Consider the following 25717-nt stretch of genomic DNA (forward strand, 5'->3'; position numbering starts at 1 on the left):
TGCACTAATCATTTTTGACTAGTTCTTTTCCCAAATTAGCCTATTCCCTCTGTAGATCCCAAGAAGATTTTTTGCCATGGTCTGCAGTTATTCACTGTGTTGAGTGAAACCCTTTGGGGAAAGGATAACCACTGATAAAGTCAGATCACATGCAAATTATAACACAGAAATTGACAACTACCCAAGATGATATTGAGTGATGCTGTAACACTCCCTCTCACCTTATTTTCAGGGACAGTGTCTTGGAATTTGTGTTCCTCTTTGTTGGCGTTCATGCTGTCGCTGTTCAGCTCTTCCGCAGGTTCACTTCTTTTTGCAGAAATCCTCAAGCTTCTCTTCATGACAACCAAGGGTTCGGGTGACTTGGCTCTCACCTTGGGAGGAACCCTCTGCTTCTTGCTGGCCGGCAGCTCCTCCACGATTTCCTCTGGCACGGGCACAAAGCGCAGTCTCTTAGTTCCTGTGACGGTTCCATCTTTTCCACATCCCCTCTTGTGGGGCGGTGGGGGCAGGGAAGAGTTGCTTTTGCTTTGTGATTTTACAAGGTCTCTGGTGCCTACCTGGTCTCTCACGGGTTCTACTTTAGGGGCCCGAAGAACTCTTCTGGATATTTTTAGAGGTTTTCCACTGTCAGGTGTTTGCTTTGGAGTGCCTGTAAAGCTATCAGCACCATTTGCCAGTTCCTCAGTGTGGCCTGGTGTTTGAGAGAGCTCTTGAAAGCTGGCCAGATCTTCTGGGGGTTGGGCCTTTTCCTTAGGTGCTCGTGGCCGTCTCCTGCTGCCAATGACATTTTCTGGGTCCAGCTTCCGCTTTGCAGGTTGCTTAAATGCTTTCACCCCATTGCCTTCACCTGCTGGTTCTTTGTCGCTGTGCGTGGTCTCCCCTGATGCTGGTGTGAGCTGGCCGGCTGCTAAGGGCTCTTCTTTCACTTCTACTTTCTGGGCACGTGCCCTAGGCCGTCTCTTTGAGCTTATTGCAGTGTCTACTGGTTCTGGCAATGATTTGCAGGGTATTTTAGTGGTTTTGTCATCAGTCATTGATTCTTTAGGGTGACCTGGTGCTGGGTCTTGGAAGCCAGCTAGGTCTTCTAGGGCGTGGGCGTTTTCCCTGGGTGCTCTTGGCCGTCTCCTGCTGCCAGTTACACATGCTGCTGGAGCCAGTGTCTGCTTTGCGGATTCCTTAGATGTTTTGATGCCTTTAACTTTACCTACTGATTCTTTGTCTGCATCTGCCATTTCCCCCGATGTCTGTGTGAACTTGCCGACTGCTGATGGCTCTTCTTTCACTTCCACCTTCTGGGCATGCGTCCTGAGATGCCTCTTGGTGCTTGTTCTGGTGTCTGCTAGTTCTAGTAGGGGAGATTTGCAGGGTATTTTGGCGGCTTTGCCAGTAGTCAGTGATTCCTGAGTGTGACCTGGTGTTTCAGAAAGCTCTCTGAAGCCAGCCAGGTCTTCCAGGGGTTGGGCCTTTGCCTTAGGTGCTCTTGGCCTTCTCTTGCTGGGTTCCTCTACTCCTGGGCTCGGTGTCTTCTTGGCACGTTGCTTGACTACTTTGATGCCTTCACCATCACTCGCTGGTTCTGTGTGTGTGTGTGCGCTTTGCCCTGATGTTTTTGTGAGCTTCTGAACTGCTGAGAGCTCCTCTTTCACTTCTTTCTTGAGACGTGTCCTGGGGCATCTCTTTGTGTTCTTGGCAGTGTCTGCTAGTTCTGATGGGGGAGATTTGCAGGGAATTTTGGTGTTTTTGTCAGTAGTCATGGACTCTTCAGTGTGACCTGGTGCTGGGATGAGCTCTTTGAAGACACCTGGGTCTTCCAGAACATGGGCCTTTTCCTTACGAGTTCTCAGCTGCCTCTTGCTACCAGTTACACTTGCTGCTGGGTCCACGATCTGCTCTGGAGACTCCTTAAAGGCTTTGATGCTCTTACCACCTCCTGTTGGCTCTGTGTGCGTTTGTACAGTCTTCCCTGACGTCCGTGTGAGCTTGCCGGCTGTGAGGAGCTCTTCTTTCATGCCCGCTTTCACCAGGGATACCTTGAGCCGTTGCCTGGAGCTTCTTGAGGTTTTGAATGGCTCTGGCTGTGGAGATTTGCATGATACTCCTGTGATCTTGTCATCAGTCGTTGATTCCTCAGTGTGATCTGGTGTCTGGAAAAGCTCTTTGAAGCCAGCCAGGTCCTCGAGAGCCTCAGCCTTTTCCTTAGGGGTTTGTGGCCGTCTCTTGCTACCAGGTAAATTTCCTGGCAAGTCCAGTTTCTGCACTGGAGTTTCCACAAACGTGTTCCTGTTTTTCTCATCACTTACTGCTGGTTTAGGTGTGTGCATGGCTTTGCCTGCTGATGGCGTTAGCTTCCTGAGTGCTAAGAATTCTTCCTCTACTTCTGCTTTCCTGAGACTTCTCTTGGGCCGTTGAATTGTGCTTCTTGGGGTGTCCACTGGGTCTGGTTGTGGAGATTTACAGCCTATTTTGGTAGTTTTCTCGTCAGTAGTGGGCTTGTCCATGCCTGGGGTCTGGAAGAGCTCTTTGAAGCCAGCCAGGTCTTCTAGAGCCTGGGCCTTTTCCTTAGGAGTTTGTGGCCTTCTCTTGCTGCCAGGTAAATTTCCTGGCAGGTCCACTTTCTGCACTGGAGTTCCCATCAATGCTTTAATGTCTTTCTCAGCATCTGCTGCTGGTTTGGGTAAGTGCATGGCTTTGCCTGCTGATGTCTTCCTGAGTGTTAAGAATTCTTCCTCTATGTCTGCTTTCCTGAGGCTTCTCTTGGGCTGTGCCTGGAAGCTTGTTGGGGTGTCCGCTGGGTCTGATTGTGGAGATTTGCAGGCTATTTTGGTAGTTTTCTCATTAGTCCTGGGCTTGTCAGTGACTACTGGTGTCTGGAAGAGCTCTTTCAAGCCGGTCAGGTCTTCTAGGGATTGGGCCTTTCTCTTAGGAGTTCTTGGCTGCTTCTTGCTGCCAGTTACACTTGCTGCTGGGTCCAGTTTCTGTTTAGCAGTTTCCTTAAACACTTTGATGCCTGTATCCTCACCTCCTGGTGCTTTGTCTGTGTGTGTTGTTCCCCCTGGTGTCTGTGTGAGCCTCTTCAGGGCTGAGAGCTCTTCCACTACATTCCTTTTCCCCAAAGGTGTCTTGGGCTGCCTTCTTGTGCTTGTTGGGGTGTCCACTGATTCTGGTGGTGATTTGCAGGGTATGTTGGTGGTTTTGTCATCAGTCTTTGATTCCTCAGTGTGACCTGGTGTCTGGAAAAGCTCTTTGAAGCCGGCCAGGTCTTCTAGTGATTGGGCCTCTTCCTTAGGTGTTCTTGGCCACCTCTTCATTCCAGTTACATAGTCTGCTGAGTCCAGCATCTGCTTTGCAGACTCCTTAAATACTCTGATGCTCTTTCCATTGCGTGCTGGCCCTCTGTGTGTGTGCATGGTCTCCCCGGACGTCTGCGTCAGTTTGACGACGGCTAGGACCTCTTCTTTCACGCTTGCTTTCCCGAGGGATGTCTTGAGCCGTCGCTTGGAGCTTGTTGGGGTTTTGACTGGGTCTGGTTGTGGAGATTTGCAGGATACTTTTGTGATTTTGTCAGTAGCTGTTGATTCCTCAGTGTGATCTGGTGTCTGGAAGAGCTCTCTGAAGCCAGCCAATTCTTCTAGAGCATGGGCCTGGGCCCGCTCCTTAGGAGTTTGTGGCCGTCTCTTGCTACGAGGTAAATTTCCTGGCACGGCCGGTTTCTGCACTGGAGTCCCCACAAATGTGCTATCTTTGTCTTCACCTACTGCTGGTTTAGGCGTGTGCATGACTTTCCCTGCTAATGGTGTTAGTTTCCCGAGTGCTGAAAATTCTTCCTCTATGTCTGTTTTCCTGAGACTTCTCTTTGATCGTTGCTTTGTGCTTGTTGGGGTGTCCACTGGGTTCGGTTGTGGAGATTTGCAGGGTATTTTAGTGGTTTTCTTGTCAGTTGTGGGGTTATCAGTGCATGGTGTCTGGAAGAGCTCTTTGAAGCCAGTCAGGTCTTCTAGAGCCTGGGCCTTTTCCTTAGGAGTTTGTGGCCGTCTCCTGCTGCCAGGTAAATTTCCTGGCAGGTCCAGTTTCTGCACTGGAGTTCTCATCAATGCATTGATGTCTTTCTCTTCACTTCCTGCTGGTTTGGGTGTGTGTGTGGCTTTGCCTGCTGAGGGCGTTAGTTTCCTAAATGCTAAAAATTCTTCTGCGTCTGCTTTCCTGAGACTTCTCTTGGGCTGTGGCTTGGAGCTTGTTGGGATGTCCACTGGGTCTGGTGGTGAAGAGCTGTAGAGTATTTTCGTAGTTATTTCATTAGTCATTGATTCCTTAGTGTGACCTGGTGTCTGGAAGAGCTCTTTGAAGCCGACCAGGTCTTCAGGGACTTCAGCCTTTTCCTTAGAATTTTTTGGCTGCCTCTTGCTGCCAGTTAGACTTGCTGCTGGGTCTAAGATCTGCTTTGGGGACTCCTTAACTGCTCTGATGCTCTTGCCATCTCCTGTTGGCTCTGTGTGTGTGTGTGTCGTCCCCACTGGCATCTGTGTGAGCTTGCCAACTGCTAGGAGCTCTTCTTTCTCACCCACCTTCCCCAGGGATGTCCTGAGCCATCGCTTGGAGCTTGCTGGGGTTTTGTCTGGGTCTGGCTGTGAAGATTTGCAGGCTATCCTGGCAGGTTTTTCATAAGTCATTGATTCCTCAGGGTGACCTGTGGTCTGGAACAGCTCTTTGAGGCCAGCCAGGTCTTCTACAGCCTGGGCCTTTTCCTTAGGAGTTTGTGGCCGTCTCTTGCTGCCAGTTAAGTTTTCTGGCAGGTCCAGTTTCTGCACTGGAGTTCCCGCAACTGCATTGATGTTTTCCTCATCATCTACTGCTGGTTTGGGTGTGTGCGTGGCTTTGCCTGCTGATGACGTTCGTTTTCTGAGGGCTGAGAATTCTTCTACGTCTGCTTTCCTGAGACTTCTCTTGGACTGTGCCTGGAAGCTTGTTGGGGTGTCCACTGGGTCTGGTTGTGGAGATTTGCAGACTATTTCGGTAGTGTTTTCATCAGTTGTGGGCTTATCAGTGCATACTGGTATCTGGAAGAGCTCTTTCGAGCCAGTCAGGTCTTCTAGGGATTGGGCCTTTCTCTTAGGAGTTCTTGGCTGCTTCTTGCTGCCAGTTACACTTGCTGCTGAGTCCAGTTTCTGCTTAGCAGTTTCCTTAAACGCTTTGATGTCTGTATCCTCACCTCCTGGTGCTTTGCCTGTGTGTGCGGTTTCCCCTGATGCCTGTGTGAGCCTCTTCAGGGCTAAGAGCTCTTTCTCTATATCTCTTTCTCCCAAAGGTGTCTTAGGCCGCCTTCTTATGCTTGTTGGGGTATCTGCTGATTCTGGTGGAGATTTGCGGGGCATCTTAGTGGTTTTGCCAGCAGCCACTGTTTCCTCAGGGTGACCAGGGGTCTTGAAGAGCTCTTTGAAGCCAGCCAGGTCTTCTAGAGCCTGGGCCTTTTCCTTAGGAGTTTGTGGCCGTCTCTTACTCCCGATTAAGTTATCTGGCAGGTCCAGTTTCTGCACTGGAGTTCCCACAAATGTGTTGATGTCTTTCTCTTCACCTACTGCCGGTTTAGGTGTGTGCATGGCTTTTCCTGCTGATGGCGTTAGTTTCCTGAGTGCTAAGAATTCTTCCTCTATGTCTGCTTTCCTGAGACTTCTCTTGAGCCGTTGTTTTGTGCTCGTTGGGGTGTCCACTGGGTCCGGTTGTAGAGATTTGCAGCGTATTTTAGTGCTTTTGCCAGCAGCCACTGATTCCTCGGTGTGACCAGGAGTCTGGAAAAGCTCTTTAAAGCCAGCCAGGTCTTCTAGAGCCTGGGCCTTTTCCTTAGGAGTTTGTTGCTGTCTCTTGCTGCCAGGTAAATTTCCTATCAGGTCCAGTTTCTGCACTGGAGTTCTCATCAATGCTTTAATGTCTTTCTCATTACCTGCTGCTGGTTTGGGTGTGTGCATGGCTTTCCCTGCTGATGGTGTCAGTTTCCTGAGTGCTAAGAGTTCTTCCTCTATGTCTGCTTTCCTGAGACTTCTCTTAGGCCGTTGCTTTGTGCTTGTTGGGGTGTCCACTGACTCTGGTGGTGGAGATTTGCTGGGTATGTTCGTAGTTTTGTCATCAGTCATTGATTCCTCAGTGTGACCTGGTGTCTGGAAGAGCTCTTTGAAGCCGGCCAGGTCTTCCAGTGATTGGGCCTCTTCCTTAGACGTTCTTGGCCACCTCTTCATTCCAGTTACATAGGCTACTGGGTTCAGGATCTGCCTCGGAGACTCCTTAAATGTTCTGATGCTCCTTCCATCTCCTGCTGGCTCTGTGTGTGTGTGTGTGGTCTCCCCTGGTGTCCGTGTGAGCTTGCCTGCCACAAGGGGCTCTTCTTTCACACCCACTTTCCCCAGGGATGTCTTGGGCCATTGCTTCATGCGTGTTGGGGTGTCTATTGGTTCTGGCTGTAATGACTTGCAGGGCATTTTAGTGATTTTGCCCTTCTCACTCTCTGGTGCCTTGGCATGATCTCGGGTTTGGAGGAGCTCCTGGCCATGAGCCAGGTCTTTCGTGCGTTCTGTATCAGGCAAGCTCTTGAGGTCTGTTAGGTCAGACACTCGTTCACCTTTCTGCCCCCAGGTTCTTCTTGATCTCTTCACTGCTTCCATCTTTTCAACATTTTCTTTTAATTCAATATTTTCCTTATACGTCTCAAAGGGTCTTTCGATTTCCTTCATCTCTCCTCCTCTCTTCCGCTGCAGTGGTGTTGTCTTCTGACACCTTCCTATGATGTGGGCGGCAACGCCAGTATTTGTTTCTTCACTCTTGCTTTCTTCAGGTAGCTTCTGTACATTTCTGAGCTCGGTAGACCTTCTTAACTTGTTTGCACTGGGTACTGTCTTTGAAGGCTCTGTCTCAGTATCTGAAGTCTTCATCTCCACAGAAGTCATTTTGTAGGTGTTCCTAGGAGTTTCTGCTGTGTTTCCATTTTCTCTAATACTCGGCCGTGTTAAGGCAGGGCTTACAGAACACCTATCAGACAGTTCTTTTGCTGCCTTCCGTGCACTGAAGAACGCATTTCCTCCTGAAATAAAAACATCTATAATAAATACATTCTATGCGTATCTTATGTCAATCTAGTACTGAAGCCTCATAAAATATAATAAAAAACTAAATTCATATCTACTTAACGATATGAGGCTACTTGTGTGTTTATAAATCTGTCTTATATAAAAGCCATGCACAATTAAGGATAATGTTATTTGGTGCTACAGTGGAGTCATCATTAAACAAAAGTTAGACGCTAAAATGATTACAGAAGGCAAAAATATTGCTTAAGAAGGATCCTCCAAAAGTTGCCATGCCCTGTGTCACTGACATTAATATAGGCATTTTTTTTCTTTAACCATTAGAAACAAACAGCTGTTTCTTGCCTTAAATCACCAATAAAATAACATGGGTTATCCTTGCGTGGTTAGGGTCTATATCACACAGGAAATATTCACCTACCACAAACATCTTCAGGGTAGCAAGCTGTTCTCTCTATGACAGGAACACAGTAACCAGTGCCAAATGAGAGATTAGACAGATTCTCATCTCCCATCTCACATTCAACCCGGGCCTGCTCCCACCTAAAAGGTTAGCAGGAATAATTGCACAGTATATAAACTGTTATCTTTCTGCGTTGTAATTTGCAATAATTTCGAATTTGAGTAATCTATATGTAAGTATGGTGAGAAATCATTGTACTTTTTTGCCATGTCTTCCTGGTTACTTAAAGAAGCCAAAAGTGTACACAGGTCATCTACACATATTAATGGAGTCTTTCATTCTCTGTAAGTCAATGAATGCCTGTGTTTCAATCAACTGCTGATTGAAATCTCCGTTTCAATTAGAACAGAGAAGATGGAAATGGTATTTTGTGCCTGGAACATTTGTTTTAGAGAAGTAGTATCATACTGCTTGCAAAAGATAATACTGCACGCTCCTATCCCAAAACATCACCGTGGTAGGAAAAAAGGAAACCAACCTAAACTCTCTGAGGTGGGTAGCAAAGGTTCTTCTCCTGAATTAGTTACTTGAACCTTTTTCCCAAGCAAATTCTCTGAATTTGAAATAGCGATGTGGCATGTGCTCGTCAACTGTGGCTGCTCCTTCACTGGGGTCTTGAACATTTCAGCTATTCCTGTTAAATGAAAATATTTGAAAAGTGATTAACACATTGCTAACATTCAAACAACCATACCAGTCCTCACCTGTAAGATGTAAATGGTGTGAAATAACAGTAGATTCCTCCCTAGAATTCCTGGTACATAGGCCTCATAAAAAGGGTGATTCCATTAATAATGTACTTATTGTGTAAAAAAGAGAGCAAAGAGAAGATATGTGATGTTCTTTGCTTTGCTTTTCTTGGGAAGGAAACAAATGAAGTTAGTTGACCTTTGTGGTCTTTCTAACTAGTCATCACACATGAGCTCTAGAACATGGAAGCTGGTGATGGGCTCCTAGGACCTACAGGCCTCCCGGCTGGGATCTAAAATCCAAACGCCTTCATGCTTCTCAAAGTCTTGGGTGCTCAGTTCTAGGTTTTAAGTACAAATAACGTGTGCCCACATTTTAGAAAACGACAAAGGGCTGCCCATTTTTAGTACTGTCACTTAAAAATACATATATATTTTAAAAATCTATTTATCATTATCATTCCATTTTAACACCAAAAAGCAGTACTGACATAATCTCAGGAAAAAAAATAGTAACAAAGCAGTTTATATAGAAGTTGTAACTTTCTGCAAAACTCCTCTTATCCCATGTTCTCCTTACTTGTATCATTCTGGCCTCATTGGATGCAAGTGCTATTTCAGCCTCATAGTCACACACAAAACTTTCGGGGGAAGCCTGTTCTGAAGCCTCCCTTCCAAACCAGTCCATTCACAAAAATCTCCCCTTCTACTTAAAGCCCAGGATTTAGTCTTCAGCAGATGCTAATGTTCTGCAATGAGATGTACTCATACCAACAGGTGAGAACTGCTTGACTCTAGGAAACCATCTTAAAAGAAAGAATGCTGGGGACAATCCACTGTCCCACACACTGAATACTTAACATTTTTTTAAAAGTATTTTTGAGGGTTTGTTTTTAACATTTTGTAACATACATATTAGAACATTCATACATGTCTGTAATTTATAAACCTACTCCTAGATACATATCTACATTTTGGTTTATGTTTTGCATTTCTGTCTTCTTGGTTTTTTTAAAAAGATAAATGAACGGATCCGAATATGACTCATCAGACGGTACCTTGCAGCCATTACAGAGGAGTACAACTCTTACAACTCAATCTGCCAGAAAACAAAAACAAGGTTTCCCCTGTTCACTTCAACTCCCACCACCCTTCCAAACTGTACACGGTAGAAACTACTGGGCAAATTACACAACAGAAAACCTACAGCCGCTCTCCTGCCACCAGCCCTAGCTGCTGCATCATCCCCACTTTAGCAAGTCAGGCCACACTTTCCTGAGTGGGACTTGAGTGCAAACATTTCTTCAACCATCAGTTGTTTACGGGAATCTTCTCATAGGGCCTTCTTTCAAGGAAGTTAAGCTGCCTAAAAAGTAAATCCTGAAGAAGCAAAATGTTGCTCATAAACAACTGAGCTACACCTGGGATAAACTGTAGCTGTAGGAAACAAGTTACGTCTCTTCCCTGTAAAGCGCCTTCCAGCTTTCTATGTATCCGCTGCTCTCCAGGGTAAAGATATGCATTTGACATTTCCATACCTATTTCACGCAGGACATGTGATCCCCAAAATTATCAGAGACCTGTCCTTGCAAGCCAAACCAGCTTTATCTTCCCTGAATGCTGTGACCCCAGAAAGTTGACTCAGTCGTTTATTTTATAATCCCTTTCACAGCAGATAAACAAAGTTAGCAACCCAAACATTAACACAATAAAAAATAGTAGGGTCAAAAGATGTATAAGATCTAAGACTGTGTTTTTACCTGAAAGATCTTCCTTAAAGTCCCTTTTTTGGTTGGAAATGAAGTCGTTGAACATTCTGCAGGGTTGAGCAGGCAAATGTACCTTTTCAGTATAAGCTTTCCCTATTATTATGGTACAAGGAGAGTTTGCATGGCCTGTACTAAATTGACTGTGAACATTACCCGCAGGCTTCTGTAAAGAACAGGAAAGAGGTAAACAAGACATTAAAGCATAAATCCACACTGAATGCAAGCTTCAGTGGCACTGGTATTGTAAAGCAGCCGCTCCCAGTGAGGCCCCTACCTTTGGAGTAGCAGGTCTTCTTTGTCTTTTGATCACTGATCTTTGAGGGCCATGTTTTACCACTTTAGTCTGTGTTTGTTTTGCACCAAGTTTTACTACATCTGCCCACGATTTTGCAACTGTCAACGGGAAAAGAAGATGAAACTTTTCAAAAACAAGTATTCATGAAAAAATTCACCTTAACATATGTGTTCTAATGCAAGACTAACCAATGAGATTGGCTTCAGAAGCACCGCTTCTTCTTTTGGAACATATCATCTGTAAAATACCATGTTGGCTGCGCCTAAGAGACGCTCTCTTTGAAGGCAGGTTGCCGCTCTTTCTCCCTCCTCTCTTAGAAACCTCTGTCTGAGATTTGCTGCTGGAAGCAGGGGCTGCTTGGCAGGACCTACGATCATTGGCAACTGGAGTTTTCCTAGGACTAGGGGCTGGAGGGCCTGTAACCAAGCTTTGTGCCGTCACTTCCAAGTGGATTTCTGAAGTTGACTGTTGTTCCGCTGATGGTTGAGGCTGTTCCTGATAAGACAAAATTGTTCACAACAAGCCTTAACAAGGATGTAACATCACTGGAATGACTGATGAAAAACTATTCGGTTAAGAATTTCAGCTGTTTAAATTTTGAAGCAACAAATGCTTAAGCCACTGTCTTTCAAGACTATGGTAGAGGTGAGACTGTCCCAGTAATTTAAGGAAGAAAAAGGAACTAGAAGCAAGCCAAGTCTGAACTGAGGTCATTTCAGGTAGAAAGATGGAAGAAACGTCCTGATCAATGAAAAGACAGGCAGGGTCTGATCTCAGCCCCAGTAAATACCAGCCATGGGCACGCAGCCCCCGGCAGTCCACATGGAAGAAGGCCACTTGCCTCTGGGACCAGTGGCCTGAACTGGGACCAGTGGCCTGGTCCCAGAGGCAAGTGGAATGGAAACGGAGCCAGGCATCACTTTCTGCTCCTGCTGGGAAGAGAAGAAAAGAAAGACTGCCCAGGCCCTGCTACAAAGCTACAGGGCCATGGCTTCCCAGGGGTATAAAACCCAGGAAAGACAACACAGCAAAGGAACAGGTAAGCAATCATTCTAAAAAGCTGAGGGTGTAAAATGTTGACATTGCCATTGATGATTTTCCTTTATACCAGGTAAATGCCTTGACTATAGCCTTGTAACTCTAAAAGAAAATAAAACCATCCATAAGGATGGTGATGTATCAGAATTTTTGTGATTGGTGACGTATCCAGAATTTTTGTAATTGGCTGTCGTGACAGTGCCTGCAGGTGATTACCTGGTGCTGTAAGTGTGGATGTCCGGGAACTTCCGCACTAAAAGGACAACACCAAGGACTCCCCCTACTCAGTTGCGTCAGCACCACGGTCAGGGACCCAGGGGCTTCTTTGCTGGCACCCACATCAGTGAGTTTTATTTCATCTTGTTTAAAACTTGTTTCTTAAAAAACTAAATAAATAAAGGTCTTCATCATAATTCTACTTGTGTCAGAATTTGGAAAGCAATATGGACCCAGTGCGTGAGCCACTGGATGTGAATGAGAATGCTAATTGTTCAACTCACCTTGATGATTTTCTTCAGAACAGGTGGAGTGTGCACTACCAGAGACTTCCTTTTGGTTGGGGTTTCTCCCCTTTTAAGAGGCGTATTAGGAGGCAAGTTTTCATCGAATAATTCAGGTCTTAGGTGCCCACCAAAGGACACACGCCTTCTTTTCAAAGGTATTCCCTCACTCTTATCTAAACAAATACAAACGTGGAAAGAGCGATGAAAAAACATACCAAGATTAGTGATTTATTTCACATTAGCATTAAAGACTAACCAAGTGAAAAGTCATAGAAACAGCACCTGCAGCACACCTCCATTCTTGCGATCCTGGTGAAGCTTAGGCCACTAAAAGTTCCTAAAGGACCGCAGGAGAGGCCACGAAGACATCCAGTTCCCACTGGACAGTACAAAGGCTTTCTTTAAAACATTGAAGCATTATGCGTGGACATATGAAAGAGGAGTGTGAAGCAGTAGCTTTCACCTTGGAGTAGGGGATGACAGCTGGAGAGAACTCTCTAAAGACATGCACTTGGGCTTCACTCAGTGACCAGAATACACGAGCTGTGAAAACTCCTCCAGGTGGTTCTGAGTCAATTCACGGGAGCCCAGCCTCAATTATACATCTTCCTGAGCCACCAGCTACCATAAATTCCTTGTCTAAGTGATGCTTCCCCTTTATGAGGCTTGGTGGAACACTAAGACTGCTATTACAGGCCTTATTTTATCGATAGCCTCACACCCCACCACTATGGGCCACCTGCAGAAACAGCCTGATAGTGCGAATACTGCGTCCGTGGCCTAGACAACTTTTCTTCTAAAAGCCAATCCCGAGGAGTATAGGAAGCTCCCAAGGAGCTACCACACCTGCTATAAAGGTCATATCTCTGCCACTCACTGGGTGGCCTTGGGTTGTCAGTTTCCTCATTTGTGACATAGATCTAAAAAGAAAACCTAGCCATGAGCACTCCTGCTGCACCAAGAATCAAGTGTTAATGTCTGCAAATCATTTAGAAATTTGCCTGGCATATAAACTCATGGGTAGAGTCCAGCGTTTACAGTAAATTGTTTGTAGGACACTCTGAAAACAGAGTATAAATACCTGAGAACTACCACTATATTCAATGATTTCCAGTGATTTATTCCAAATGACCAAACTCATATGATACAGTTGATTGTAGTTCAGAATTCAACTCCATGTGAAAAGCAATTATGAGTATTCTCTTTTCTGTTTTGTGACAGATGGAGGAGAATGGAATATTTTGGGGGCCACCCTACCTCCTTCAATAACCCCTGCTTCATACTTCCCTGACAACCTCCACCTCCTGTCATTCCTTGTTAAAATCACCTAGGCCTTCGGTACTAAGCTGTCAGCAGAAACAGTGCCCATGTCTGTCCTATCCCTGAGCCCTAACTGCCTACACTCTCTTCCACAACGCCAGTCACTACTGAATGAATGAAGGTCTCACTGATTCATGGCTAAACAGAAGGTGTTCATCTTTTAGAAAAAATAAATTGACAACAAAATAAACTTACTAAGGGAATCACCACAGTTGCTGATATCAACTGCACTAAGACCAGGTAACTCAGGGCACATCTGTCCAGTTGTGGCACCCACTTTCTCAGGCTTGTGGAGGGAATCCTTTTGGATTTTCCTTTCAACTTCAGTGAGCCACAGAGTTAAAAAGGGGTCATTTTGAATTTCGGTTTCTCTAGGCGGAACTTCCACATCTGTAGGAATACTTCCTCTGGTTTTGGAGGAGAGATTTCCTGGTTTAGCGGCAGAGTCGGCTGCATCTTCAGCTTTAGCTGGTGTTCGGTTTCTAGCTGAAAGCTTCCTGGGAGTAAGAGTTTTATCACCAGCCTCGAAGGCTTCGTTTTTACGCAGATTCGCAGATTCTCTTCTACCAATAGGATACAGGTGTTTGTTCTTATGTTTTTCTGGAGAATTTTGTTGCTGTGGATATTGTTCAGGGGTCTTCATTTGAGCCGGCTCATAGAGAGGAGAGCTGGCACCCACAGCCTTGCTGGGAGTCTGAACAGACTCCACGTCTCTTCCCTTGCCCTTGGCCTGGGCGAGCTCTCGCTCAGGCGAAGCAGGCTCTGCCATGGCGTGGCTGCTTCCACCAGATTTCGGTCTTGACTTACGTGAGAACAACAGTTGTGTCTCCTGCTGTAAACCATCAGCATTTTCTTTTTCTGTTGTGTAATCAGTTTGTAATCCAGATTTTCTATGATACTGTGGAAGATTTTCTTTTTGTGATTTTACATCCAACTCTTTCTTCATTGACTGATACAGCTTCCTAAAGGGAGATTCGTTTTTTTGGCTATCGTCAAGACACTGTGTAGTGGAAGGAGACTTCAGTTCTCCACAATGGCTCATTAATTTTACCCTGGAAATTTCTCTAAAATCCCCAGAAATGCAATGAGCTGCATTTCTGCCATTACGTCCAGCATGTTCTGAGGAATGAACATCAGAAGTTTCCTGGGCAACGCTGTCTTCTGAGTCATCTGCAGTACTGTCTTCTTTGACAGTGTTGATATGTACCTGAGGACTTCCTGATACTTTTCCTTCAGTGATTTTTGAATAGGCCTTGGAATCTGGAGCTTTCCCGTCTTGGCAATTATTATGAAATAAGAAACAGAAGTTCAACGTTTTCTCAATGGTTAACATTTGCGGAATTCAATATTTTAATTGTTTCAGATTGTCTTATAAGCTAGCTTTTACTTAGCCTACAAATTATTTAATGCCTAAAACTTGCAAGTCTCAAGGTATTAGTATTATAATACAGATAAATAAATCACATTAGCTCCAATAACCAGTATGCAATATCACATGCTATCAAACTACTGAGAACTGAGCTGGCAGCTGAACAGGCAGTTTCCTCGTGCCTGGAGTCTCTCCTAAGCACAGCACCCCATCAGTCACCAAGGGAAAAGAGTTAGGCATCTGTCTGTTGTTGACATGATAAATGACACCTCCTCCATTTCTGACAGGCTAGATGTTTAGCACTTGCATTCTTCTTGACTTTTCTTTGCCATTATGCTTCACAAAGACCTAATCTTTCAGGATGCCAAAACTAAACCCAACCGCTACTCACCAGGGTTAGAAGAGAAGCTAGATCTTGAGACACGACGTGCTGGCTCCTGTGAGTTGGGAAAATAAGAACAGTTATTTGCAGGTCTTTCTAAATACTGACAGTCACAACAGTGAAAAAGTATTGATTGTTTTCTGGCCAGGGATGGTGGCTCATGCCTGTAATCCCAGCACTTTGGGAGGGCAAGGTGGGCGGATCACTTGAGGTCAAGCGTTTGAGACCAGCCTGACCAACATGGTGAAACCCCATCTCTACTAAAAATAAAAAAATTAGCCAGGCATGGTGGCCAGGTACCTGTAGTCCCAGCTACTCAGGAGGCTGAGGCAGGAGAATCTCTGGAACCCAACAGGCAGAGATTTCAGTGAGTGGAGATCGTGCCACTGCACTCCAGCCTAGGCGACAGAGCGAGACTTCATCTCAAAAAAAAAAAGTTTTCTTTACCAAACCACTCCTGTATGACTTTTAAAGACTGTTTGAGAAATGAGCTCAAGTCATTTGGGAGCTTGGTCAGGGTAAAAGTGCTTCTTAATTAACTTGTTTAAAAATAGTGAGTGATTAATGGGAAACAAACTCAAGGCTTAAAATCATTACAATCGAACTCAGTGCATTTTTAGAACTTCTTTTAAAGTTATTTCGCAACATCATATTGTGGAAGAACCAAGTTAATATTAAACATCACCTATACTGAAGATCTGTAGCCCACCATGAACACAGAACGGTGGACTGCATCATCAGTTTTCTCGGAAATGAGCCACAGGGGCTGGGCGTGGTGGCTCATGCTTGTAATCCCAGCACTTTGGGGGGCCCAAAGTGAGTGGATCATAAGGTCAAGAGATGGAGACCATCCTGGCCTTCATGGTGAAACCCCGTCTCTACTAAAAATACAAAAATTAGCCAGGCGTGGTGGCCCGCACTTGTAGTCCCAGCTACTGGGGAGGCTGAGGCAGAAGAACCACTTGAACCTAGGAGGTGGAGATTGCAGTGAGTGGAGATTACGCCACTGCACTCCAGCCTGGCAGCAGAGCAAGACTCTGACACACACACACACACACACACACACACACAAAAAGAAATGAGCCATAGGACCTGTGGATGAACTAGTGCCCCACTCGGCATGTGCGCCCTCCTGGGTGGATCTGAGAGCCTGGATTCGCCCTAAGTGAAGTCGTGGCACAAGCACGCATGGTACATCCATGGGTACTGCAACCCCCCAGCCTGGGAGCAGGCGCAGCACCCCCACCTGGCTCCCCAGAGACAATGCCCTAACTTCCCTTCATACGGAATTGTTTCTAGAAGGGTGGAAGAACTAAAGAATAACACATATATAAAACTTTTATAAAAGTCTGATGTCCCAAAAGAAGAAAAGCTTATCATCTGGATTATTAAGAAAATATCTAAATCATACTACCAAAGGCAAAGAATCTAACTTCCTTAGTTAATTTCAAGTTTATTGATATATAACACCTTGCTTCTAAATTTATCTATGTGAGGGATGAGTTATTTCCAATCTGAAGTGGAACAAGAATCTATGACTAAACAATATAAATGAACTACTAATAAAATTATGAATATATAAAGTATAGAACCTCATTTTTGCTGATGACTATATTTAATAGCCACAAAATTGCTGTCGAATTGCTGTCATATTTCCTACCTACTCCATTTCAGTACTTACTTTATCACAGACCAGCAACAGAACAGTCCTGAGACTGTCGAGTGGCAGATATCTAACCTACAGTTCAACTCTTTCTGGTCGATTTACTCCCATAGACTAACAAGTTGGCTGGTGACTGCGGTGTGGGATGCCTCAGAAACTGGCTTCCAGCACAGGAACTGATGACCACCAGGCTCAACATTCAGGCATTCCTCTAGGGAAGAGGCAGTACTTAACATGGCAAAAATGGGTTGGGCATGGTGGCTCACTCCTGCAATCCCAGTACTTTGGGAGGCCAAGACTGGTGGATCTTGAGGTCAGGAGCTCGAGACCAGCCTGGCCAATATGGTGAAACCCTTCTTCTACTAAAACTACAAATTAGCTGGGCATGGTGGCGCACACCTGTAGTCCCAGCTACTCAGGAGGCTGAGGCAGAAGAATCGCTTGAACCCAGGAGGCAGAAGTTGCAGTGAGCCGAGATCATGCCACTGCACTCCAGCCTGGGCGACAGAGCAAGACTCTATCTCAAAAACAAAAAGGCAGAAATGTTGAATTTCAAGTACTTGTTGTTAATTTCAGGTGCCCCTAAGATAACTCTCCTAAGCCAAGATATTCCAAGGAGCTCATATGAAACTAGCTTTAGGAGCACTCTAAGCTGTAGGAAAAATATAAATTCTCAGGGCTTATCCTAAGCCTAAATCCCACTAAATTTCCAAGCATGTGCCGACAATTGTGTTTTAATAAGCTGTACAATTAAAACACCTCTCCCACACTGATGTATTCAATCTAAATACCCAAGCACATGCTGATGATTACGTTTTTATAAGCTGTACAGTTAGAATACCTCTTCCACACTGATATACTCAAACTATAGGATTGTCTCACATGACAAAGCACAAGGATCCCTCTTCCCATTTCATGGGTAGTCTGTCTATCAAAATAGAGAAGCATCTTTGGCACTCACGATTTTCATGATGTGATTATTTCAGACACATAAAGATGGATGAGTACAATGACTGGGATACAAAATGAGCCAGATAATGCAATTCCCAAATGTTAGCTCTGTGTGTTGGGGTTATCTTATTCCTGGGCTTGCAAAAAGATCTTAACATACTCTAGTAGACTTTTTGGCCAAAAGCATAAGACCAACTTAGTACTCTGATTTTGAATAACAAAGAGGAAATATTGGCCGGGCACGGTAGCTCACGCCTGTAATCCTAGCACTTTGGGAGGCCAAGGTGGGTGGATCACCTGAGGTCAGGAGTTCAAGACCAGCCTGGCCATCATGGTGAAATCCCATCTTAATTAAAAAAAAAAAAAAAAAAAAAAGGGGGGGGGGAATATTATTTTAGATTAGTTCAATATGTCTAAGTTCCACTTGTTTTAATACTTCAGTTACATTTTCCTACTATAACCAGTAACCACTCTCTTTGTCACTGATTTCAAGTAAGAAATCATCAAAGCATACGTGAATGATTTCATATCACCAAAAAGAATCAGAGCCCAAACTTGAATATTTCCCATCACCTGTCCATGTATTTTTCTTGGAAATTCAGTTGACTTGCTTCTCTTCTGAAGACTTTCATTTTCATACCTGCAGTGCATAAACAACAGACATAAAACCTGATCAAAAATTTGTATTCTGGGGCTGAAGTCTCCGTATCCACTTAACGTCCAAGGATCAAGGAACAAACTTTGGGTTTTGTTCAAGACACGACTTTATACAAAGAAATAAACTTAGAGTTAGAAAAGTGCTTTTACACTAAAAACTTAGATAAGCTGAGTGAAGTTTCTTTTGAAACACCAGTCAGAGGTTGTGGGCCCAGTTTAACCTCTGATCACTGACGACCAGCCCAGGTATGATTCGACAATGTTCCCTAGCACCTTCTATGAGAGAAGCTAATGAACATGAGAGCAAAGTCAAATTTCTTCTAGTTTAAGTCCATGTAAATCATCTGATGGCTTGGAAGGCCAGCCAGGAAGCCTGTAGGTAACTGAATCTCTCTCATGTTGTGAAGTCACATACCTCAGGGTAAAGAAAAGGCTATGCTTATGCTACAGAGTAACTACAAAGCTATTCCTTAGAACACTATGATCACTTCAGTTTCCCACATACTCAGTCTATGTCTGAACAAGACAAGCACATCTTAGGAAGACTACATGTAGCAAGATACATAATTGTCCTGGCAAACCTCAGTGATCAAGCCACAAAGCAATCCTTTATTTTGCATAATGAAAACTCCTCAGCCTCAGTGAAATAACCTGATTTGAATTTATATGCAACCTAAGTAAAATCTGAAGCAGTCAGACATCTGAAATTGTTTCTCATAGTAGAGTTTAGAATCAAGTCTGTCTTTCTAAGGTTCACTTTCTAATCTTTCTTGGATGTCTTTAATCATTTGAATTTTTCTCAATTTGGATAATGTCTTGTTTTGGCAAAAGAGTTCAGCTCTCCAATCCATATTGAAAACTTCCTACCTATAGGCTGGGCGTGGTGGCTCATGCCTGTAATCCCAGCACTTTGGGAGGCTGAAGTGGGCAGATGACTTGAGGCCAGGAGTTTGAGACCAGCCTGGTCATCATGGTGAAACACTGTCTCTACTAAAAAATTTTTAAAAAATAGCCAGGCATTGTGGCAAGCACCTGTAATTCCAGCTACTTAGGAGGCTGAGATATGAGAATCACTTGAACCTGGGAGGCGGAGGTTGAGGTGAGCCAAGATCATAAGAGTGCACTCCAGCCTACGTGACAGAGCAAGACTCTGTCTCAAAACAAACAAACAAAAAACTTCCTACCTAGAAGTCTGTATTCAATAAAAATACTCTTTAAAAATGAAGGCAAACTTCCAAGAAGCACAGTAAAAGACATGATGAGGGAATTTAAGTGGTACATTAAAAAACTATCTAATACAAATGAAGACAGTAACAGAGACAGAGATCCATTTAGCAGAACGGATTTTTAAATGACCCACTAATATGTTGTCTACCAGAGACACAATTTTGATTCAAAGACACAAATTGTTTGAAATAAAAGCATGGAAAAGATAAACAGACTATGCAAACAGCAACCAGAGGGGAACTGGAGTGCTCTACTAACGTGAAACAAAATCGTCTCAGACAAAAATTATACATAGAGAAAAAGAACATTTTATATAAGGATCAATCCAGCAAGAAGATATTCCAGTTAAACACAAGGGTTCACCTGGCAACAAGCTCTAAGAAACAACTTAAACCATAAAAATTAAGAAAAGTTAAAATTAAGGGGGCGGAAAGTTATACTACACAAGCACTAATCAAAAGGAAATTAGTTTAGCCATATTCGTTATCCAAAGGAAACATGAAGCAGAAAAGAAAGCATTGCTAAAAATAGAGGACATCTCTCAATGAAAAAAAGAGTTCCATGCACGTGGAAGACATAATTCTAAATGTGTGCACCATAGGTCAGTCTCAAAATATACAAAGCAAAAACTGACAGAGATAAAAACAAATCAATCAACCAATCCCCAGTAGGTGATTTGAACATATCTCTTAATAATAGTAGAGGGGAAATTACAAGGTATAGAGAAGATATGAATCTAATGGGGATGTGTGTATCTGTGTATATACATATATATATAAAATATGCATATCATATGTCAGATACTGTAGAATACAGTTTTCAATTACACAGGGCAGATTAGTAAAACAATTAACCATATCTGATCATAAAGCAAGCCTTGACACATTTAAAAGATGACACTTGTCAAATGTCCAACCAGAATGAATTCTGTGTAATTCTGTATATTATTGCATATATTATATTTTTTTCAGTGAAATATTTATGCCATGAGAAGGAACAAACCACAGATGTCCAACATGCTATGAATCTCACACACATAAAAGCACAAGCCAGACACAAATGTATATATTATTACATCACTGTTAAGGACTTTCATAAGAACAGACAAAACTGTAGTGTTCAGAGATCCATGCTTAGGTAGTAAAACTCCAGACATTTATAATATCCTAAAAGCCACGATGGTGGTTTACTTGCTAAGGAAGTTGTGATTAGAAAACAGCCTTTTACATGGTGGCGCGTGCCTGTAATCCCAGCTACTCAGGAGGCTGAGGCAGGAGAATTGCCTGAACCCAGGAGGCGGAGGCTGCGGTGAGCCGAGATCGCGCCATTGCACTCCAGCCTGGGTAAAAAGAGAAAAACTCTGTCTCAAAAAAAAAAAAAAAAAAGAAAAAAAAAGAAAACAGCCTTTTAAAAAAAGCTTGGGGAAATGTTCTATGTTAGTCTGCTAGGGCCACTATAATAAAGTCCCACAGGCTGAATGCCTTCAACACCAGACACGCACTTCTCAGTTCTGGAGGCTGGAAGTCCGAGCGCAGGTGTCAGCTGGGTCGGATTTCTCTGCGCCCCTCTCCTTGACTTGCCCATGGCTGCCTTCTTGCTGCCTCTCCTCATGGGCTTTCCTCTATGCATATGTTCCCTAATCTCCTCTTATAATGACACCAAGCAGCAGATTAGGGCCCATACTGATGGCCTCAAAAAGGCTTCATTGCCTTTTTAAATGTCCTCTCTCCAAATTCAGTTTCATTCTAAGGTACTAGGGATTAGGAAGTCAGCATATGAATTTGGGGAGAGCACAAATCAGTCCATAATAGGTAGCAGCAAAAAGGGTATTCACATGATAAACTGGCCTGCACATCTTGTTTCGTACCTTTTTCTCAGAGTGTATTTTGCTTTAAAATAAAAAAGAATAAAATTAGCTAGGCATGGTGGCATACGCCTGTAGTCCCAGCTACCAGGGAGGCTGAGGCAGGAGAATCATTTGAACCTGGGAGGCAGAGGTTGTAGTGAGCCAAGATCATGCCACTGCACTCCATCCTGGCAACAAAGCGATACATCATTTCAAAAAAAAATGAATAGAAAAATCTCATGCAGTTTCACACTTGCAAGAAAATAACCAACTCCTTTGGGACAAGGTCAATCTTCCTCTGCATAATTATCGCATCCAAATCCGTGAATTCCATCACATTTTGTCCCAATTAGTCATCCTCCTAGATCCGTATCCTTTTAAATTAAGATTACTGTTGTGGAAATCTGAAACACTCTGAAAACCATGAACAGTAAAGAAGAATCACAGTTGACTATGACACTAGTTTATGGTTAATCAGGAGGTGACATTTACTGTTAGCCCAATCAGCTTTTACCTACCTGAAAGATCGATCAATAATAGTTATTACATCTCCATGTTTTAGCTGTACAGGCTCATCAATAACAGACCCATTTACTTGTGTTGGATTTGTGGAACTAAAATTATGCAATATTGCCTGAAAATGAAAGAAGGGGGAAATATGTTACTAACGAACAGATTAAAAGTGAACTAAAAAGTTTTAAAAATAGACCTCCAAAAAACCACTTACCTCCTGCTCATTGATTTCAATTTTGCAATGTTGTTTTGACACAACAGGCAGCTGGATGCGGATGTCACATTCAATACCCCTTCATGCAAAAGAAGAAGGTGGGTTTGGTTGTTGCAACTTTTTAAAACATTAGCACAATTTCCCGAAATAAAACACAATTTGACTAGCATGTTTGGTCTGCAAATATAAGGACATAAAGAAGTAACAAACAGAATGGGCCATGTAAAGGATCTTTGTATTTTGCAAAGAACTTTTGGAAGCATTAAACGTGTAACTATTAGGTCTTTAAAACATAGAGTATATAAAAATAAGAGAAAACACTAGAATACAAATTGAATTACCTTTTATATAAAAAGCTATACTTAAAAGGCACAAAGAAAGGAGTACTTACATCAATTTTGGACAATGACTATTTTTAATACCCTGTGCTTTTTCAAAAAAAGTTTGTTTGTAATGTTAACTATGGTTAATGGTTTAATCATCCCCAAGTGTGCTTATTTTATGCTAGCACTTCCGTGTATCAGTTGCCTCATATACAATAAAGAGATTACACTAGAACCTACATCATGTGATGTTCCAACAACTAAATGAGCTGTACACGTCACGAATTTGCCTAGCACATAGTAAATGCTTATTATGGGTAAGCTTTTTATTGTTTTTAAACCACACTGTATTTACCGACAGATTCAAAAGTCTCTAAACAATAAAAATACTAATTTGCACGCAACAACAACAAAAAAATCTAAATTCAACTTGTTTTTCCACAGACAGCTTTGGCAAAGCAGCAGAAGAGACAATTCCCAAACCTGCACAAACTAATAATCAGAAGAACCATTAGGTTCCTGGATTCTTCAGCATTCCTGTTCTAGCCTGTGATCTTAAAAATTTGAACAAACTGGGGCCAGGCACCATGGCTCACGCCTGTAATCCCAGCAGTTTCGGAGGCCGAGGGGGTGGATCATCTGAGGTTGGGAGTTCAAGACCAACCTGGCCAACATGGTGAAACCCTGTCTCTACTAAAAATACAAAAATTAGCCGGGTGTAGTGGCTCACGCCTGAATCCTAACCACTCAGGAAGCTAAGGCACAAGAATCGCTTGAACCTGGGAAGTAGAGGTTGCAGTGAGCCAAGTCATGCCATTGCACTCCAGCCTGGGTGACAGAGCAAGACTCTGTCTCCAAAACAAACAAAAAATATAAAAATAAAAATAAAAATTGAACAAAGTATGCAATGGCCTGTCCTCGATCTGAACCTTTGGAGTCTAAGAATACCTCTTCCTACCCATGTTATGTGACCAAACGCGGATTAGTTTCTAAATTATAAAATCTTGCATGAAAATATATTCAAGTACTACTGTAAAAAAGCAAAAGGACTGTCACTTAAAATGAAATGTTTATATTTTTCCTTTTCAAAAGAAAGGTATCTATGAAAAGCGAAAAGCTTCTTTAACCCCAATAAGATAATTTGATTTTAAGGTAACAGAACATCTGAGCAACGGAGAGACTATCCCTTACAACTGAGAATTTGTCTGGCAGGAAGACGACTGTAGATGAGTGTTTCTGAGCCATGGCACTGCTGACGTCTTGGGCCAGGTGCTTTTGTATTGTGGGGGCTGCCCTGAGCCTAGTAGGATCCCCACCATGACCCCTCCTCCGTGATGACAGCACATGCTCCCCTCCTGTATTGTGACATGGAAATTCTCCAGATTTTATCGCATGACTTGTGGAAGGTAAGATAGCGCTCCTGTGAGAACCACTGCTATCAAGTGATCGCAAATCCGTGGCGCCAGCCCGTGGTCTACCGACCCTTGCCAGAATGCTAAGTATAGATCACATCCCCTATGCCAGGCACCATCCCTGGCCCTGCACACATGATTAGCAAGAAGATAGTCCTTTCCTTTGGGGAGCTCAGTCTAGTGGGAGACAAACCCACAACTTACCCCTGAACCCGTGGGGTTGGAAATACAAGCTTTCATGCAAGGCTTCCTCAGAGGTGACATTTAACCTGACGCCTGAATGATGGAAATCACACAAGTTTGGGGAAAGAGAGAACTTTCCCATGATAAACTTCCAAGTGTGTAAAAAGCACCAAGGTGAACAGGGCTTGGAATGCCTTAGGTGGGAGGAACAAGGGAGGGGATGGGGTCAGGAGGGTGGGGTGAGGCAAGGATGGGAGGCAGGACCCAGGCCACATAGGAAGTGACCCCTTCTCAGGCCTCTGGTGGGACGCATGTCAGAGGCTGATAGGGGCACTGTTCGCAACTGTGCCTGTTATACAGGGACAGCGTTATTCAAACGGGACAGCAACGTAAGAGGAAAGGTTCTCAAATGCCAGGCAGGAAGACTTTCTGTCCCGTTTTCCTATCGCCAAAAAGAGCCAAGAGCCTTCATCCTCTCAGTGTCCCAAGTGGCCAGGGATGCCCACTACCGAGGGTCCCAGGGGCACACAGTGTCTTCTGACGCCCGCCTAAAGCCCGTGAGATATGAAGACCGTCTACATCTTTCTTTATCGCGATTAGAAAACCGAGTTTTTAAATTGGCTTGATTTCTAAAACCACTTAAATATACAAACACTAGCATGAAATTTCTATTTGGCAAAACAAACAAAACACAACTCTGTCAACTCAGCAACACGGAAGAAGCACCAAGGAAATGCGACCACAGGACCGAATCGCAGAGCACATTCCTGGACCGTGTACTGTGATAAAGACATTTTCCTTTCTGGGCTAAACCGTCCGCGCGCGCCCGCGGGGCTCACCTTCCGAACAAGCAGGTGCTGAGGCTCAGGGGAAAGTGGGGACCGTCGACCCCGCTCCTTTTGATAGTAACGATGCGTCTCATGGGCCCCATTTTCTAAACAATAAATTGAGTATATAATCCGTAGAGGAAGCCCAAAGGTTTGCCCAGAAGCAGACTTGCAACAACTCTTCCCCTGCAAAAGAAGCACGGATTACTGTGAGAGCAAAGGCGCTAAGAAGGGACCCGTAAGCGACGCACCAGGGCCGCGCGCCCCATTCGCGCACCACGGCCGCACAGGAGCACAGCGCAGCTGGCCAGCGGGGACCCCGGCACGATCCGACCGCAGCCCCTGGCGCCCCAAAGTCCCGCGGCCCGGGTGCTGTTCCCGGCGCCTCCCTGGAGTTTCCAGAGACACCCTCGCCAGAGCCCAGGAGTAGCCGGGTCCAGGCCGCGCGTCCCCGAGGAGCTCGGTGCGGGAAGGTCCCCGCGGCTCAGCCCCCGACCCCGGACGGTTCCCAGGAGTCCCAGCCGCGGCTCACCTGGGACGATCCAGCCCGCAAGGCCGCAGGTCGAACCACCTCTCACGGCGCACCCAAAGTCCGCCGCAGGGGGAGCCGGCCACGCGCTCACCTCCGCCCGGCCGCGCTCGCTCCGCCCCGGCCCGCGGTCCCCGCTGCTCCCGCCGCCGCCCCCGACGGGACCCGGTGTCCCCACAGGCGGCGTCCCCCGGCGCCCGATTCCAGCGGGTCCCGCCGAGTCCTCCCGCCGGTCCGGCGCCTCCTTCCGCCAGCCCCGCGCGCCCGCCCAATTCAAACGAAAACGGAGATTCAAATTCTGGCGCTAAGCGCGACGATTGAACGGGACAGCGCGGCGCGGGACCAATAGGAAGGGCGCGAGGGCGTGAGCGGGGCGGGGGCGGGGAAACGAGGCTCCCGGGCGGGGCCGGCGCTCGTCCGCGGAGGGAGACCTGGTGCAGTCCGGGGGGGAGACCTGGTGCAGTCCGGGGG

The 25717-nt window shown here is 44.8% G+C and overlaps 1 protein-coding gene across 7 annotated transcripts in view; it reads right to left on the reverse strand.

Annotated features, from left to right (window-relative positions):
• MKI67 (marker of proliferation Ki-67) overlaps nt 1–25351 on the reverse strand; it is a 29777-nt gene extending 4426 nt beyond the window's left edge. The window contains exons 1-14 of one of the 7 annotated variants that reach the window (XM_032281998.1): nt 25250–25351; nt 24730–24903; nt 21973–22051; nt 21764–21879; nt 18089–18155; nt 14911–14956; nt 13346–14425; nt 11828–12003; nt 10478–10784; nt 10269–10387; nt 9986–10157; nt 8015–8170; nt 5414–7084; nt 222–4687 (exon numbers count right to left, since the gene is read on the reverse strand). In XM_032281998.1, the coding sequence (XP_032137889.1) occupies nt 222–4687; nt 5414–7084; nt 8015–8170; nt 9986–10157; nt 10269–10387; nt 10478–10784; nt 11828–12003; nt 13346–14425; nt 14911–14956; nt 18089–18155; nt 21764–21879; nt 21973–22051; nt 24730–24821 (8547 nt within the window). In that variant the 5' untranslated portion in view covers nt 24822–24903; nt 25250–25351. Of the gene's footprint in view, nt 1–221; nt 7085–8014; nt 8171–9985; nt 10158–10268; nt 10388–10477; nt 10785–11827; nt 12004–13345; nt 14426–14910; nt 14957–18088; nt 18156–21763; nt 21880–21972; nt 22052–24729; nt 24904–25249 lie in introns of those variants that run through there. The other 6 variants (XM_032281999.1, XM_032282002.1, XM_032281997.1 and 3 more) reach the window with 6 other exon arrangements.
• Between the last annotated feature and the right edge of the window lie 366 nt (nt 25352–25717).

The sequence above is a fragment of the Sapajus apella genome, unplaced genomic scaffold, assembly GCF_009761245.1.
Source record: "Sapajus apella isolate SASKATOON/1434 unplaced genomic scaffold, GSC_monkey_1.0 scaffold13, whole genome shotgun sequence".
NCBI lineage: Eukaryota > Metazoa > Chordata > Mammalia > Primates > Cebidae > Sapajus > Sapajus apella.